Source organism: Panthera tigris, chromosome A1, assembly GCF_018350195.1.
Source record: "Panthera tigris isolate Pti1 chromosome A1, P.tigris_Pti1_mat1.1, whole genome shotgun sequence".
NCBI lineage: Eukaryota > Metazoa > Chordata > Mammalia > Carnivora > Felidae > Panthera > Panthera tigris.
This window is the reverse complement of record NC_056660.1, coordinates 155,589,076-155,604,457: the sequence shown is the minus strand read 5'-3', so window position 1 is coordinate 155,604,457 and position 15,382 is coordinate 155,589,076. Positions and strand designations below refer to the sequence as shown.

At 38.5% G+C, this 15,382-nt stretch overlaps 1 protein-coding gene across 1 annotated transcript in view; it reads left to right on the top strand.

Moving 5' to 3' along the window:
* Positions 1–15,382, top strand: part of KIAA0825 (KIAA0825 ortholog) — a 208,298-nt gene that overhangs the window by 137,533 nt on the left and 55,383 nt on the right. Inside the window, 1 exon segment of the mRNA XM_015536093.2 lies at positions 12,947–13,086. Within this exon segment, the coding sequence (XP_015391579.2) occupies positions 12,947–13,086 (140 nt within the window).

Here is a 15,382-nt window from a genome sequence, read left to right as displayed (position 1 = left end):
TCTAACCATCTATAACTTTAGGCATTGCTCTATAAGACTTGCCCTTCAGGGTCGCTCAGCCTAGAAAGAGGCCTGGAAAGTCAGCATGGAAATGGGTTTATCTTTCAAATAGCTACTTCTTATGTTTAACTTCTTTCTTTCTTCTATACCTGCAGCAAGTATAAATGTAATAAGACTTTTCTTTCTGTCTGCTTCTGTGTAGTAATCAATCTCCACTATTATCCAACACAGACATTAGCACATGAGGGTCACTACTTAGTCACTACTCAGAAATGCAGTTTGGTACACGCTTTCTGGAGGACTTTTTAGTAAGCTGTGTCAAAAACCTTAAAAATATTTATTTCCCTTGACCCAGAAATTTCTAGGAATCAATCATAAGGAATTAATCAGAACTGCTGATGAAGCTTTATATGTGAGGATATCTGCGGAAACATTATTTCTGAAAGACAAAAAGTGGAAATGAATGTCCCACAATATAGAATGAGACAAGTCAATTATAGGACAGTCATATGATACACTACTATGGAGTCATTAAAAGGGTTGATATTGAAAAATATTAAAATGACAAATAATTATGATTTATAGTTAAAGGGAAGCTACAGTTAGTGATTATGACATCAAAACTGGCCCAGTTTTTCGAATGATAACTATATACCAGACATTCTAGGTGCTTCATGCACATTGTCTCTCTTAAATATCTCACCAGTCTGTGTGTATTCCTGTGCTTCTTTCATGAAGAGTACAGTGATGTGTAAGTAACGACTTTCTGAAGACATCAAAGCTGGGAGGCGGACGGTGAACCTAAGCTTCTCAACTAGAGAGCACATATTCAGAAAGATGTTAACAGGTGTGCGTGAAACGTCTAAGATTGTCAGTTATTTACTATGTAAAGACTCTTTTATGGGGCTCTTACATACTAATCTATAGTGTTTATGTCCAGGGGAAGGATCTAGTGTGTGGATTCCTCAAGCTTGCTGGATGTGAGACCCATGTTTCCCAGGGGATGAACAGTTATTGGAAAGTGGGATAGAATTGAAAGTGTTGAACTATGCCATATTATTTACATATAGCATTAAAAAGTATGTATAGAGGGGTGCCTGAGTGACTCAGTCAGTTGAATGTCTGACTCTTGATTTTGGCTCAGGTCATGATCTCACAGTTCTTGAGTTCACGCCCTGCATCAGGCTCTGAGCTGACTACACGGAACCTCCTTGAGAGTCTCTCTCTCCCTCTCTCTCTGTTCCTACTCCCACGTACTGTCTCTCTTGCTCTCTCCATCTTTCTCTCTCAAAAACAAATAAACCTAAATAAACAAACAAAAAAAAACTTTAAAAAAGCATGTATGTAAAAGCAAATCTTGAAAGGATATATGCTAGGGAGCTTATAGTTTTTATCTTTATATGGTAGGATTGCAAGCAATTTTGATTTTTATATGTATCATTTTACCTATTTTCTGTATTTCATATAATGAAAACAATTTAATTTTACAGATCTTCCTGGACTAGTGATGGGGTTACATCCTGATGACCTCATCATAAGTTTGAAAATATTGTTAAGTCACAAATGCATTTAACGTGCCTAAACTACGAATCATCATAGCTCAGCCTTACCTACCTTAAACGTGGTGCAAACACTCACATTAGCCTACAATTGGACAAAATCATCTAACACAAGCCTATTTTATAACAAAGTGATGCATATCTCATGTAATATCTTGACTATTTACTGAAAGTGAAAAATGGAATGGCTGAACGGGTACAGAGTGGTTGTGAGCGTCTGGGTTGTTCACCCCATGACCGCACGGCTGCCTGAGCTGCTGCTCTCTGCCACCACCCAGCTCCATATCGTACAGCATATTGCTAGCCCGGGGAAAGATCTAAGTTCAAAACTTGATGTGCGGTTTCTACTAAAAGCCTATTGTTTTCACACCATCATAAAGCTAAAAAATCGTAAGTCGAACCATCGAAAGTCAGGACCGTCTTTATTAATATAAATTTTTTTAACAAAAAGAAACCCATTTTTTATTGCTTTTTTGTTCACATGGCTTATCCTATAATCTCTATGCAGATGATTTCCAGCTTTGCGTCTCTAGCTCTAAGCACTTACCTTTACCCTCAACATTGTATGTCTGGCTGCTCGCATTTCTCAAATGACCCACTGTATTACTGGAGATCTACTATGATGTCCTCAACTGATCCTTCCTTCCAATCTTCCCTTGTCCTTTCTGCATGGTGTCTTTTGTATTAGGAGTGTCATCATTCTGAAACACATGTAGGGTAGCAATCTTGATTATAGTTTCCATACTGAGCTGGTTCTTTGCCTGTTCCTCGTGTATTATCAGGTTCAGTTGATCTTTTCTTGACTGTTCTCTTAGAACCATCCTTTCTCTCCAACCCATTACACCAACCTTAGTCCATCTGAATACTATTTAACATGTTTCAAGTACTGTTTTCATTATATCACTCTCCTGCTCAAAAATCTGTTGTAGCTTCCGCTTGGCCCACAGGGCTGGCTCATTTTCTGGAGCACCCAACAGCTTTCTCTACTCCAGTTGTTAGTCTCTCTTGTCTTTAAGACACAGTTACTCCATACTTTTCACTTTTATTATTTTTTATTCTCAGCTTCAGACCTTCATGTAGTTTCTTTTCTTGTAATACCTTTATTCTCCTTTTTGCCTTTCTAAATTCTCCATACAAGGTACAGGATGAGCTCTCCTACCATGAAGGCAATACTTCCTGATAATTATTCTCTAACAGGTCCACAGAATATGCCCAGAAAGACAGGATCCATGTGACCTGAGATCTAACACTTTTAGAACAGTGGAATAGTCACAGGAACCCAGAGAAGCAACGAAAGTATTTCAAAATAACTCAACATATTGATTCATACTTGTGACACATTGCAGTGTGAATTCCTAGACCACCATCATGTGACATTAAAAATCTCCACCTTTCATGGGGCACCTGGGTGGCATAGTTGATCAAGCGTCCAACTTTGGCTCAGATCACAATCTCATGGTTTGTGAGTTCGAACACCACGTCGGGCTCTGTGCTGATAGCTCTCCGAGCCTGGAGCCTGCTTCGTATTCTGTGTCTCCCTCTCTCTCTGCCCCTCCTCTGCTTGCGCCCTGTCTCTCAAAAATGAATAAATGTTAAAAAAAATTTTTTTTAATCTCCACCTTTCCATCCATTTCCCTCACATACACCCGCTGTTTCTGTATGTTTTTTCACCCCCAAATTATTCTTCAAAACTCCATTCCTCACTTTAGCAACTAAAATGAACTGTTCAGGGAAACACATGGGTTGGATGATGCTAAACTAAAAATATATTAGGCTTTTCTTTTTTAGAAAAAGTACGTCTGAGGGTAGAGGTGACTGAAATATCTAATATTATGAAGGATCTTAGTAACTTATTCACCTATTTGCTTATTTATTTGCACATGTGCATTGTTTTAGAAAGGATTTAAGTTGGCCTTTAACAAGTATTAAATATATTAGGATAATGAATTAAAAGTAGGTGAGAAGGAAGAAGCAGAGCAAGGAGGAGGACATGAAATTAAGACTTAAAATAAGAGTTACAAATGCATACACAGTTGTATGGACCATCAATTTGTCTGTAGGATTACTAGCAAAAGCCCATGAAGTATATAAATTGGTAAAAATAGAATGTTTCATGTTCTCCCAGAATCCCTGGAATAGAGTTTAGAAGAGTTTGCTTTAGGGAAAATAAATGTATTTTCAAAGCAGTAAGTGAAATGTACTGTATTCATTATCCCTAGCACTGGCATAGGCTAACAATGTGAGTTGATTTAGAAAGGGTAATCAGTTTCATACTAGATTAAACTGAGGCATGTGGAGAATATATTAATCTCAAGGTTAATACTATGACACCATACTGTGCTTTCATATAAATGTTCAAGGAAGAATACCATCTTAGTCAATTATGCCATTATATTATAATGCTTTTTATTATTTTCCAAACTTTCATCTTCTTGTGGTTCTTTAAATATTTCCTAATATTTTTCCAGTCTTCCTTACCTAAGTAGGTCATAACTGCACACTGAAACCAAGTAACGTAATCAGTGTGAGTAAACAGCCCATTCATTTTACACTGCTCATTTTCTTTTATGATGACAACATGATGTTTGGATTTGTGGCCAGTCCATTCTGAGCTGCCGATATTTCTTTCCACTCTGCTTTTGTTTCTATTATTTTTTTACACAGTGTAATCCTGTTTTATATTTATATACATTTTCCCTCCCTAAATATATTAACTTTTGGCTTCATTATATTATATGCTTTGTGGGTCTTTCCTTTTATCCAGTTCACCAAGAGATGTTTATTCATTTTCTCAATAAATGCATTTAAAATGTTTTCTCCAAGTAAGGCACTGTGCTAGGTGTTAACGGTGAGGAAAGAGGTAGACAATGAAGTTGGAGACAAAGCCCCTTTCCTCAAATAACTACACATACCATTAACCACTTCTTCCATCTTGAGATGCTCTCCCAATTCTTCCTGACATATTCTCCCAATCTTCTTCCTCCTTTTCTGTTGCTTTTTCTCTGTCTCCTTTGCCAGTTCATCTCCCTAGATAGACCTGGCCATGAAATATCGAATGTCTTTAGTGTTCTGTTGCAGAACTTTTCCAGGTGAACTGAAACATGCCTGTGGCTTCCTGTACTCCTTGTGTGCCCTCAGATTCAAGTCTCTAATTTTTACCTCTCCTGGGACTACAGACCCGTATATCCATGGGTGCCAGCCATACCTGAATGCCTTCCTGAAGGTTGCACCTGGTGATCACAAAGACACCTCAAACTCAAAATGACCAAAATTGGACTTAGGATATTCTCCTCCAAACTGCTCCCCTTCTTTTATTCCCTGTTTAGATGATGGTACCTCTATGCAGTTGTACAAGCCAGAGACATGGGAGACAACCTGAATACCTCCCTCTTTCTCTCCTACTGTATCCAGTCCATTGCTAAGTCTCATTTACTTTAACCCCTAGTATTTGCTGTCCATTGCCCACCTTTGCGTTAGTCCTAACAATCATCTTTCTCCTCAGTAACTGCAGTGACCTCTTAGTTTTCTTCCTATATGTATGTTGACTCCTATGTCCAATGTTTTCTGAACTGCAGCCAGAGATTCCTTAAATCCAAATCTATTTTCAAAACCAAATTTTTATCATTTCACATTCATGGCTTAAAAACTTTCCATGAATTCTTCTGTGTCCTTAAGTGTAAACAAAAACATTTAGCATCCTATAAGACGTAGGTGTGGCTTACCCACCTCTGCAACCTCTTCTGACACCATACTATCCTGTGATTCTGCTCTGCAGACATTAGCCTTTTTACATTTCTTTGTTGTGCCACGCTCCTTTCTGCCACAGGATCTTTGCACATGCTTTTCCCCTTTCCCTGAGATGTCTTTATTCTCTTTCACCTAGTTAATATCAACTTATCTTCATATCTCAGCTCCAGTGTGACCTCTGTATGGAAGCCTTTTATCAACCACAAAAACTGGTTCACTTCTCACTGCATCTTCTTTTTCTTTTTAATGTTTATTTATTTTTGAGAGAGAGAGATACAGAATGTGAGTGGGGATGGGGCAGAGAGAGAGGGAGACACAGAATCCGAAGCAGGCTCCAGGCTCCAAGCGGTCAGCTCAGAGCCCGATGCAGGCCTCAAACCCACGAACTGCGAGATTATGACCTGAGCCAAAGTCAGACGCTTAACCAACTGAGCCACCCAGGCGCCCCTCACTGCATTTTCTAAAAGCATCTTTTTTGCTTTTCCTTCATCGAGTTTTTATAGTTGTAATTTTATCTTTATTTGTATGGTCATTTAAACTATACATATATTCTTCACTAAATTCTGTAATACAGTGACTGTTTTTGCTTACTGTTGTGTATACATGGCCTAGCACGTAGAAATCAGCCAGCAAGTAGTAGTTGAATGAATAAGTGAATGAAGGAACACATGAATCATTATAATATTGTTTCAGATATTGCCAGGCTAAATGGTACATGGAGCTCTTTTCAAACATTTGATTTGAATGGTAAAGCGCAGGCACAGGAAGCATGGTCTTATTGAGGAGGTGGCTTCTAGTATCCTTAGGATAAAACATCTGGGGAGGAAGACAAAAACGAGTTTTGGTTTCCCAGCTGCTTCTGACAGCCTGTTCCACAGGACTCAGGAAAAGAGCTTAGAGATCTTGTACTCTGATGAGGTGCCAAGCTTTGACTTGGAGCCAACAGTCAGGGAAGGAGAAATGAGAGCCTTTTAACACCAAAGCTCTTAAGTGGTTGTTCCAGAGTGTGAGCGAACAAGCACCTGGATCATTGAAAAGGTTTTTTAGAAAGTCGCATGTCTGTGGATCCCTTATTAAAAGAAGCTAAAATGTCCAATGAACTAGTTACTTGATATATCTAGATATTTATTCATATCTTCCCTTTTCTATTATGGTTTAAAGGTATTATGTAAATGAGAATATAGCGTTAGAGCCAGCAATGAGATAATAGAATGGGTTTTCACATGAGACAGACATGATTTATAGACTTTTATAGTTTTGTGATCTTGGAAAATTATTTAACTTATATGAACTTCAGTCTCCTTGTATAGGAAATATTTATATTTTGGAGGAAAAGCTAAAACATACATACAGTACAATTTTACTGATCTACTTGCAAACAGCTTGCAATACTTCTTCCATCTTGAAACATCTTCCTTCCTTGACTTCTGAGACGCTCTCCTACGAGAGTCGTGAGGATTAATTAAATGAGCTAACATGCCTCATCACATCAGTACTTACTAAACAGTCATTCGGTACTGCTGTGCTCGTATATGTTTCAGAAAGTGGCAGATTTTATCAGTTACCCAAACATATGAAAATGAATCTTCATAAATGTGTAAAGTGAATAGAATATTGAACCACTTTCTTACTGAGCCTCAGTTATCTGAAACGTGATGCCAAGGGAGACGTTTCTTGAACTCCTTGTAACAGGCATTTATTATCTTGTAGACAGGGACCAATAACAATTAAAGGTGCTAGAGAGCTAACTTCTGCTCCTCAAAATGGATGACTGAGTGATTCAGTAGTGTCCAGTGTCTCGTGACTCAGTCGCTAAATTAGCACTTCAAGGGGAGTCCAAAAGTGATGGTTGATATGTAGAAATATTAAAATTAGATTTTATATATTTTAAGAAGTAGCATACACTAACCTATGTAATATTAAAGTGTGGATCTGGGCTATGAGTTTTGGATACTAATATCTTTGGGTGATTTGGGGGAAATGGGGTCATCCCAACTAAAAAGTTTAATTTTGCTAAAATCAGGACATAACACAGCTCCTCATAGTTTTAACACCTGCCCTCTAATTTGTACACAGATAATGTAGATACAACCAACTGTAAAAAAAATGAGACCCTTTAGAAGTGTAAATCTACTTTAGTGAACAGAATTATTAAAAAGCGAGGCAAATGCTGTATGTAAATGTGCAGGTGAACCTTGTATGATTTCTGTTTATTGAATCACCTTTAATTATAAAGATCATAGAGCCTTGACTTGGGTTTTTTCCCTGAACTATTTTCCTCTGGTACTAAAGTTATTTTCCTAGAGAAAGAAGACAAAATTGCTTTAAATATTTGTATTTACTTATTTACCTAGGAAGATTGTAAAAGATCAGTTTTGGAAAGCCAAGAATAGTACAGTAAAACAGGGCTTCTCTTCTGTTTTTGTTTTCTCACTTGAAGGCTTTTACTGTCCATTTCTCTTTAGTCGTGCCCTTGCCTTTGTTCTCTGAATCATGTAACTTATGGCCTCTGGTATAAATTTGGTCCAGCAATCCATGACAGGAACCATCTGGTTGAAATCAGCTCCTAGATACCTTGAATAACATGGCTCCAATTTGGGAATCAGCCTTGAGACCACAAACTTGATTTTGGGTCAAAAAGATGGTGTCTTCAATCAGGAGGTTGAATAGAGTCGAACATGCTCAATGCTGGAAAATATAACTTACCCACCAAATATCAACCAGGTTGAATTGAGAGCAACATGGAGTACAGGAATGAACATGGGTCAGAAAGACCTGGGTTCAAAGTCCAGTAGCTATATTTATTAATTCAATGACCTTTGAGTAGTTTCTCAGTATTCCTGAAACAAAGATTAAGTGAGGTGAATTCAAAGTGTCTCTATGCATGTCTTATTTTAGATTTCCCTAAGAAGCAGACCCAGAGACAAAGATTCAAGTGAAAGTAGTTTATTTTCTGAGTGGAGGAAACCCTGGAAGGGGAGTGGGTAAGTGGGACGAAGAAAGAAAGACAGTAAATAAAGATTCGTGTAATCAAGCCAACTACCGAAGGAATAACCAGAACTTAAACCTTCTGGGGAAATTCTTGGAGCCATTGTGGAAGGCATATATCTCAGCATTATCCCACCAAGGGAGCAAGGATACTGAGGCATTTATATAGCAACTTCCATCAGTCATTGGTTGAAGGCTCCTCTGGGGCTGTTAATTCACTGGCACTTCCAACTTGTCTTGCTGGAAGGCAGAGAAATGCAGGCCAGGTCAAGTGAGTGGTAAGGACAAGAGAATGTGGGGACATTAACAACACCTGCTTTGGTGTACCCCTTACATTACTGAAATCCACTCATTACCCATGTTAATTTCTCTGAGTCTTACCATTGATTCTTCAAGGTGATGCCTGGCTAAAGCAGCTTTAAAAAAACATTGCAGTAGCGTTAATGGGACAAGCTAGAGTATCTCCTACTACAATTATTCCCGAGTCTGCAAATGATAATCATCATTACATTTTTCTGTGACTTATTCCAACTTCTCCTCACCCTCGACAATCACATCTGCTGAGCTATGTTGCTTGCCCAGTGGAGTCACTGAGACATTCATCCTTGAGGAGTTGAACCCCCGGCTACCATTCCTTTACCAGAATGTTGTTATTTCTGCGTCCTGGTTATGATTATTAACATTCAGGAGGGCATTGAGAGCTGCCCTGGTGAATCCCTTGAGTCACAGACATACTCCTCCCTGCTCCCCTTATGCAATAGCAACTCCATTTCCTCAATAATTAGGGTTCATTACCCTTGCCAATATAATAACTCCTTTCTTTGCCTGCTAGACTGCTGGCATGGGAAGCCACAAATGACCAGATGGCAGCTGTAACATTAAGTTTATTGGGATTCTTGATGGTACCCTGGTAGAGGTGTGTGTACTCCAGCTCACCCCACCATGGAAACCAGAACCTCTACTCCTCCAGGACCTATGGGGAGTTATGGGAATGGAAAACACAGATTCCCCAAGTGGATCATTAGGAGCACCAGTGAGGGGGGCCCCTTTTAATTTTACTCTTGACTCCCAGACTCGTGTAGTTTATCTTTTAGGGACATGGTACCATATAATGGCTATTGGTTCAAAGTAAATATCAAATCCTGAAGGACAGTGCCCCAACATTGCTGGGTGTTATTCCCAAGATGTGAATTTTAGAGTCCATTCCAATGTTTTCCGAGTCTGACAGCATCTGCATGAAACATATATAGTAGGATCAGTGGATCCCATGGTCATGCAGTCTGAACCTGCTACAGAGCCTTCTCTTGTTTTGTGCCTCATGCACAACCATGGTTGGAAGTCAAGCCCGTACATACTGGCACAGCTAAGATTTTTTTTTTTTAACTTTTTACTACAGTAGGAGTTCATACTAAAAAATTGCAGTAATTACAAGTGAACTACCTGATGAGCTTCCATAAAGTAAACACACCCAAATACAGCTTAGGTTTTGCATGAAGATTCTGTAAAAATAATTTGTTAGTTTCATAACCAGCAATGATTGAACCCTATTATTATATTGCTTCTTACTACTAGGACTTGAAAAATTCTTTAGGCTAATTCATGCCCCAGAAATGTAGCACATATTAGAGTATAAGCCTAAAAAAACCCAGCCATAAATTCATCTTGTCTCCCAGTATAAGTTTTATGAGTTCCAGTGGATTTATAAATTTTTGTTCTCTTTCTTTGTATTATACTGGAATTCAACATGTACATATTTGAAACAAAAATATAAAATATATGTATGTATAAAATTTCCCTTTCTGTCATTTTTTGTGAGGCTAATCTCACATTCACAGCTCTACCAGCTCAAAGGATGAGGGAACATATGCTTCTCCATATGCCCAACACAGACTCCTCAATGCATTTATTACTCGGAGCTTAGTGATTGAGGAATGTTTGTAATATTTTATTTTTCCTCATAGTGAGTCATTCTACTGTACATTTCAAAATCTGTGATAAGTTGAAAGATCCAAGAATTGAGGTACATTTCAACACACAGTTTCCCATCTGGTAAATGAGGGGTTTTATTTATAACCAGGTATTCAGATGTAGTAGTATGAAATGACCTTCAAATTATTTTGTTTTATTACACGTCTAAAGGGCTGAGCAAATACACTAACCCCCTCCAATCCACTCTCCACACTGTAGCCAGATCAGGAAACTCATGTGCCTTAAATTCTTCAACCAGTCCCAGATCCCCACTTTGCCTAATAAGGCCCTCCATGATCTGGCTCCTATCTTCTTCTTCAGCTTGTCTCTCAACAATCCCCTCCTTTTCAATACTCCATCAAACTAAATCTTTCAGTTTATTAAAAGTATCTTTAAATCAGCATTCAACTCAAGTGAAATATATAGGTAGGACATGTTTAAAAATTAAGTCACTTTTAATATATAACTTACTACCAACTAGTTGCTTTTCATCTATTGAAGCCCAAGCAAGTTCCCAGAAGTCAGCACCTGGGAGTTAGGATGGGAATAGGGACAGCCATTGTGAAGATTTGCTTTAGTGTTTCAGTCAAAGGACTCACCTAGTGTAATCCTTTGGTACTATGTTTGGAACTTCTGCAAGGGCCAGACCAGCCTGGGAGTACCCAAAGTAATTCAGAACTCTTCAACTGAAGGCCTTGATTCCTCTGGCCTGAGAGTTAAGTTTAACTCCCCGCTTCTCTCTTCAGCACCCACCTAGGACAGGAGTTTTCCTGGCTAAGTGACCAATCAATTACCCAAGGAATTTCTGTGTTTTAAGTTATGTTATCAGAGAATCTCACTTTGGGTGGGTCCAAAGTTCATGTAAGGCTGAAGGATTTTGCATCATAATGTTGTGAGATGCCACACAAGCCAACCCAAGCCAAACCAAGGGAAGGTGCTTTGAAATTTCATTTTATATCTTCAGATCCTCTCACTGCTCAAATCAGCCTTGTGACAAAGTATCTTCTTTTTTAAACAGAGTTTGCCTACCCATCTGTGAGCATATGAGTCAATCAGTTAACATTTACAGTGCCCTTAAATGAGCTTAGTTTGCTGGTGGGAGCTTTGGGGTTATAAAACGAGCATCCCGACAAGGCCTGACTCTGAGTGGACAGATAAAGCTTTACTTGATGAAATAATAAAGTGCTAAAATGTGTATAATTGCCATAAGTGCTTTAATTTAGAGTGATAGAAACTCCTATGAAGAGAAATTTTTAGAAGACTGAACAGAGAAAGTGATGTTTTTGCTGCAAATTGAGGGATGGGTGGGATTAAGGTAAGTAAAGTGTTGTGAGGACTTCATTGCATGGGTGGCAGCCAAGGTGGACCTGTAAGGGCACAAAGGCACAGACAGAAGAGAAATGATATCAAGTAGGCCTGCCCCTACTGCCAGTGCTCCAGAAAGTACTGCCTACCACAGTGGTTCTCACACCCGAGAGGGCGTCATATTCCATTAAAACACAGATTTCTGGGACCCACCGCAGAATTTCTGATAGGATGAGGCCTGGGAATTTGCATTTTAAACAAGTTCTCAGTTGATGCTGCTGGTGCTGGTCCAGGGCCCAACCTTTGAAAACCACTGGCTTGAGTAAACTGGTAACTGGTTGGTTCACTACTCAGTAAATGTCATCCGGGAATTATGCGACAAATCGTCTCTCTCAGCAATACCCTTTGTTCTGCTTCTTTCTGCTCCTAACCATATGGTGCTCTCATTCACACCTTTCCATTTCAGTCACATCGTTCCTTCCCAATGCCACCCTATTCCCACAACCCTTATGGTCGCAACCAGATTGAGTTCGATCATTTCCTGTCTTTTCTGTTGTTGTGGTTGTAAGCTGATTTCGGATGTTGTGATCTTCAGCCAATCTAAACTTTGAGATCTTAAAAGGAAAAAGTGAATAATGTTATCAGTTTTCAGTTTCTACTTTTACTTCCTTATCTCCTGCCAATTCATTGGTAAATTAATGTAGTAATGTGGAGACCTGATTTTGATTTTCTATTCAACACTGATAATTACTTCCCAAGTAGAAGCCTATTTGCCTTGGATTTATTTCTCTTTGATGAAATGATTACCCAAGTAGGTAGCAGTGTGACTGTTACAGTGGCTCTGATAATTGCATGTTGATTTAAGGCTTTACTATTAAATAATTAGATTACAGTTGACCCTTGACAGAAGCTTTGAATTCCTTTAGTTTTATCAGCAATCACAGTACATGGCCAATTACAAGTAGTCAAAACCCACTGTAACTTTCTTTCCATGAATAATGAAAGGAGTTAATAGCACATAGTAGGCACTCATATATTTGGTGAATGAACAAATAAATGCAATTAAAATAAATGCATAAATAATTTCAATTTGTTCCATGAAACAAAAACAGACATAGTCTTGTGAAATATAGGCATGGTTATTTTGTATCAGTTTTAAATTTGGCAGGCTACCAAATGTTAATTTGCTTTTAGCTAGTTGAGATTAAATGTAATTCCTTCCCAGAGCAACCCTAAAGTAAGCAAGCATGAAAGCATTTTCAGAGTAATCTAGGAGGAATTGACATTTAAAGGAGTTAGCATTACATCTGTACTTTAAGGCTATTAATTTCATAGATAAATTAACTTCATTACTCTATCTTTATCTTACATTTTGAAAGGGCTCCATCATCTGGACGACTGACAGCCGAGGGTCAATTGAAACTGCTCTTATCCCAGCCAGGTTGTAATTGGAACCTGCTTCTGGAAACCCTACTGCATCAAGATGGTCTTTTACTGAGAATCTTGCTGAAGAGCTCAAGTGAGTATATGAGAATGTCCTCAAAAAACCCAGTCATTGCTCAAGTTGAATGAATTTTTTTTCCCTATTTGAACATGGGCAGAGGAATGTAAACCAACTGCCTTGTATCAACAGTCAGTGGGGTTAGCTGCAAACAAAATATTGAATCACTTTATAAACCTATTGAAAAGATTCTTTTTCGGTACCTCAAAATGTGGGAATATAATCTTTTTATGTGGTTCTAGTTTATCATAACTATCATTATATAGAAATATATTAATATCTGGAGTTTGAGATGCCCAAGAATATTATACAAACATAGTTAAATGTCAAAAACAGAAGTCTCAACCAGATCTAAGAGAGAGGGAGAGAAAGGAAGACAGAGAAAGAGAGAAATTGCATTAGAACTACACCAGAAATTTCAGTGGATCATGAAGAGGGCTTATGTAATTTATAAACAAGCAAACTGTGGCTTACAGCCATATCCATTGGGACATAGAGAAGTCATTGTAAGAAAAGTATGAATGGAAATTGAAGAGTAATAGAAGACAGTACTTCTCTTAATTAGATTTACTTTTTTCCCTGTAAGTGCTATTTTAGAAAATGGTAAGTGAAATTATGCCAATCTAATTATATTCCACTGCTCTCCTGTTATATCTTTGAAGAGTTTTCTAACCATTTTCACATACCCCTATATGTTTCTCTCCTTCCATTCTATACCCCACATGAAGCCAGACTAACTTTATCAATCACTAGCTTCACTGTAGGTTTCATGCATCACATTCTTTTTTTTCTAGCTCTTCATCACCTGAAGTACCTAATTCCCATCCATCTGTCATTCAAATGTGACCCAAGAGTAGTTTTCTAACCTTTTATCCCCACTATTCACTTATATGCGTGCATGTGCCTGCACACATATGCACACTTCTTTCAGCCCATTGTCCTCAAAGTTACATGCACCTGCTCCCTCCACACCTTGGCTCACCCATTTGTTTTCGACTTGAAAGACCCTCCATAGACAGCTCAGCCTCCACCAGTAGTATCCAAGGACCAGTTGATGTTCCAGATCTTTGAATGCTCTAGTTGACCCTGTTCTCTTCCTCCCCTGAACTTCACAATGTTTGCTATCTTGGCAACTTATTTGCCCTTTAGTATATGCTGCCTTATGTTGTTATTATGTTTGTATATAAATAAGGCAGATGTCACCAGGCCCTATCAGCCTGTTGGTATATAAATGAGGCTTATAGTGTTCTCCTGTCCAGATGGCTCCAGTCATTTCTGGGAATTTTTAGTTCCTCAGATCTGCACACAACAAGTTCCCCATATTCTCCTCTCCCACCCACCCTGATGATGGCTTCCCAAAAGCCACTTATTTAGGGAAAGTGCTTCACTGCTGATCTCCTTGTGAGACTATTGCTCCTGCTCAGGTGCTCCTAAACTCATAAAATCTTGTGGTGCCAAGGGCACCTCAACTCCTCATCTTGCTGTGTTCTGAACAGAAATTCATAGATTACCCCTCTCCCAAACCCTGAATCCCTGAATCTCACTTTATTCCCTTTGCCTCCAGATAGTACTGTTTGGGTCTCAAATCTCACAAAGTTGATCTGAAAGCAGTTTCTTTAACTTCAGGCTCTAAGGCCACTCTCCTGAAGAGAACTGGTATTAGGGAAATACTTCCTTAAGTAGCCAACTTTTATTGTTTGCTTATTAGGTTTTAGGTGCTGTGCCAAGCACTTCACATTTGATTCTTACAACCTAATAGAGTATATACTATTGTTTTCTTTATGTTAAAAGTAATGACATTAGAGTTTAAGATAATGTCATTTGCCTAGAGACACACACACTTATAAATGGTGGGTAAACCTGGATTCTGAACCCAGCCGGAGCTTTCTGTCCCCGGCCCTTCCTATATAAATACTCACGCAAAGCAAATCCTGGAGTGGGCTAGGGGAATCTGAAAGAACTTTAATCTGCCCACTCTCAGGCTGAATCAACTAAGACATTCTGATGCACATGTATTTAACAGGTCTTTCCAGTTAAGTAATTAGGCTGATCACAAGTTTTATATTCCTTTGCAAGTTACCACAATGCTTTATGGAAAAAGTCTAAAAAAAAAAAAAAAAGAAAAGAAAAGAAAAGAAAAAGAAAAAAAAAGGAAAAGTCTAGTGATTGTACAATCAATGATCAGTTAGAATATAAAATACAGAGCTCCCCTTAAACTTAATAATCGGGGCTTTCAGGCAAGATGACTGACTGGATACTATCCGACTGGGCTACAGAGTTACACTAATATAATCGTAGAAACTCACAAGCATGG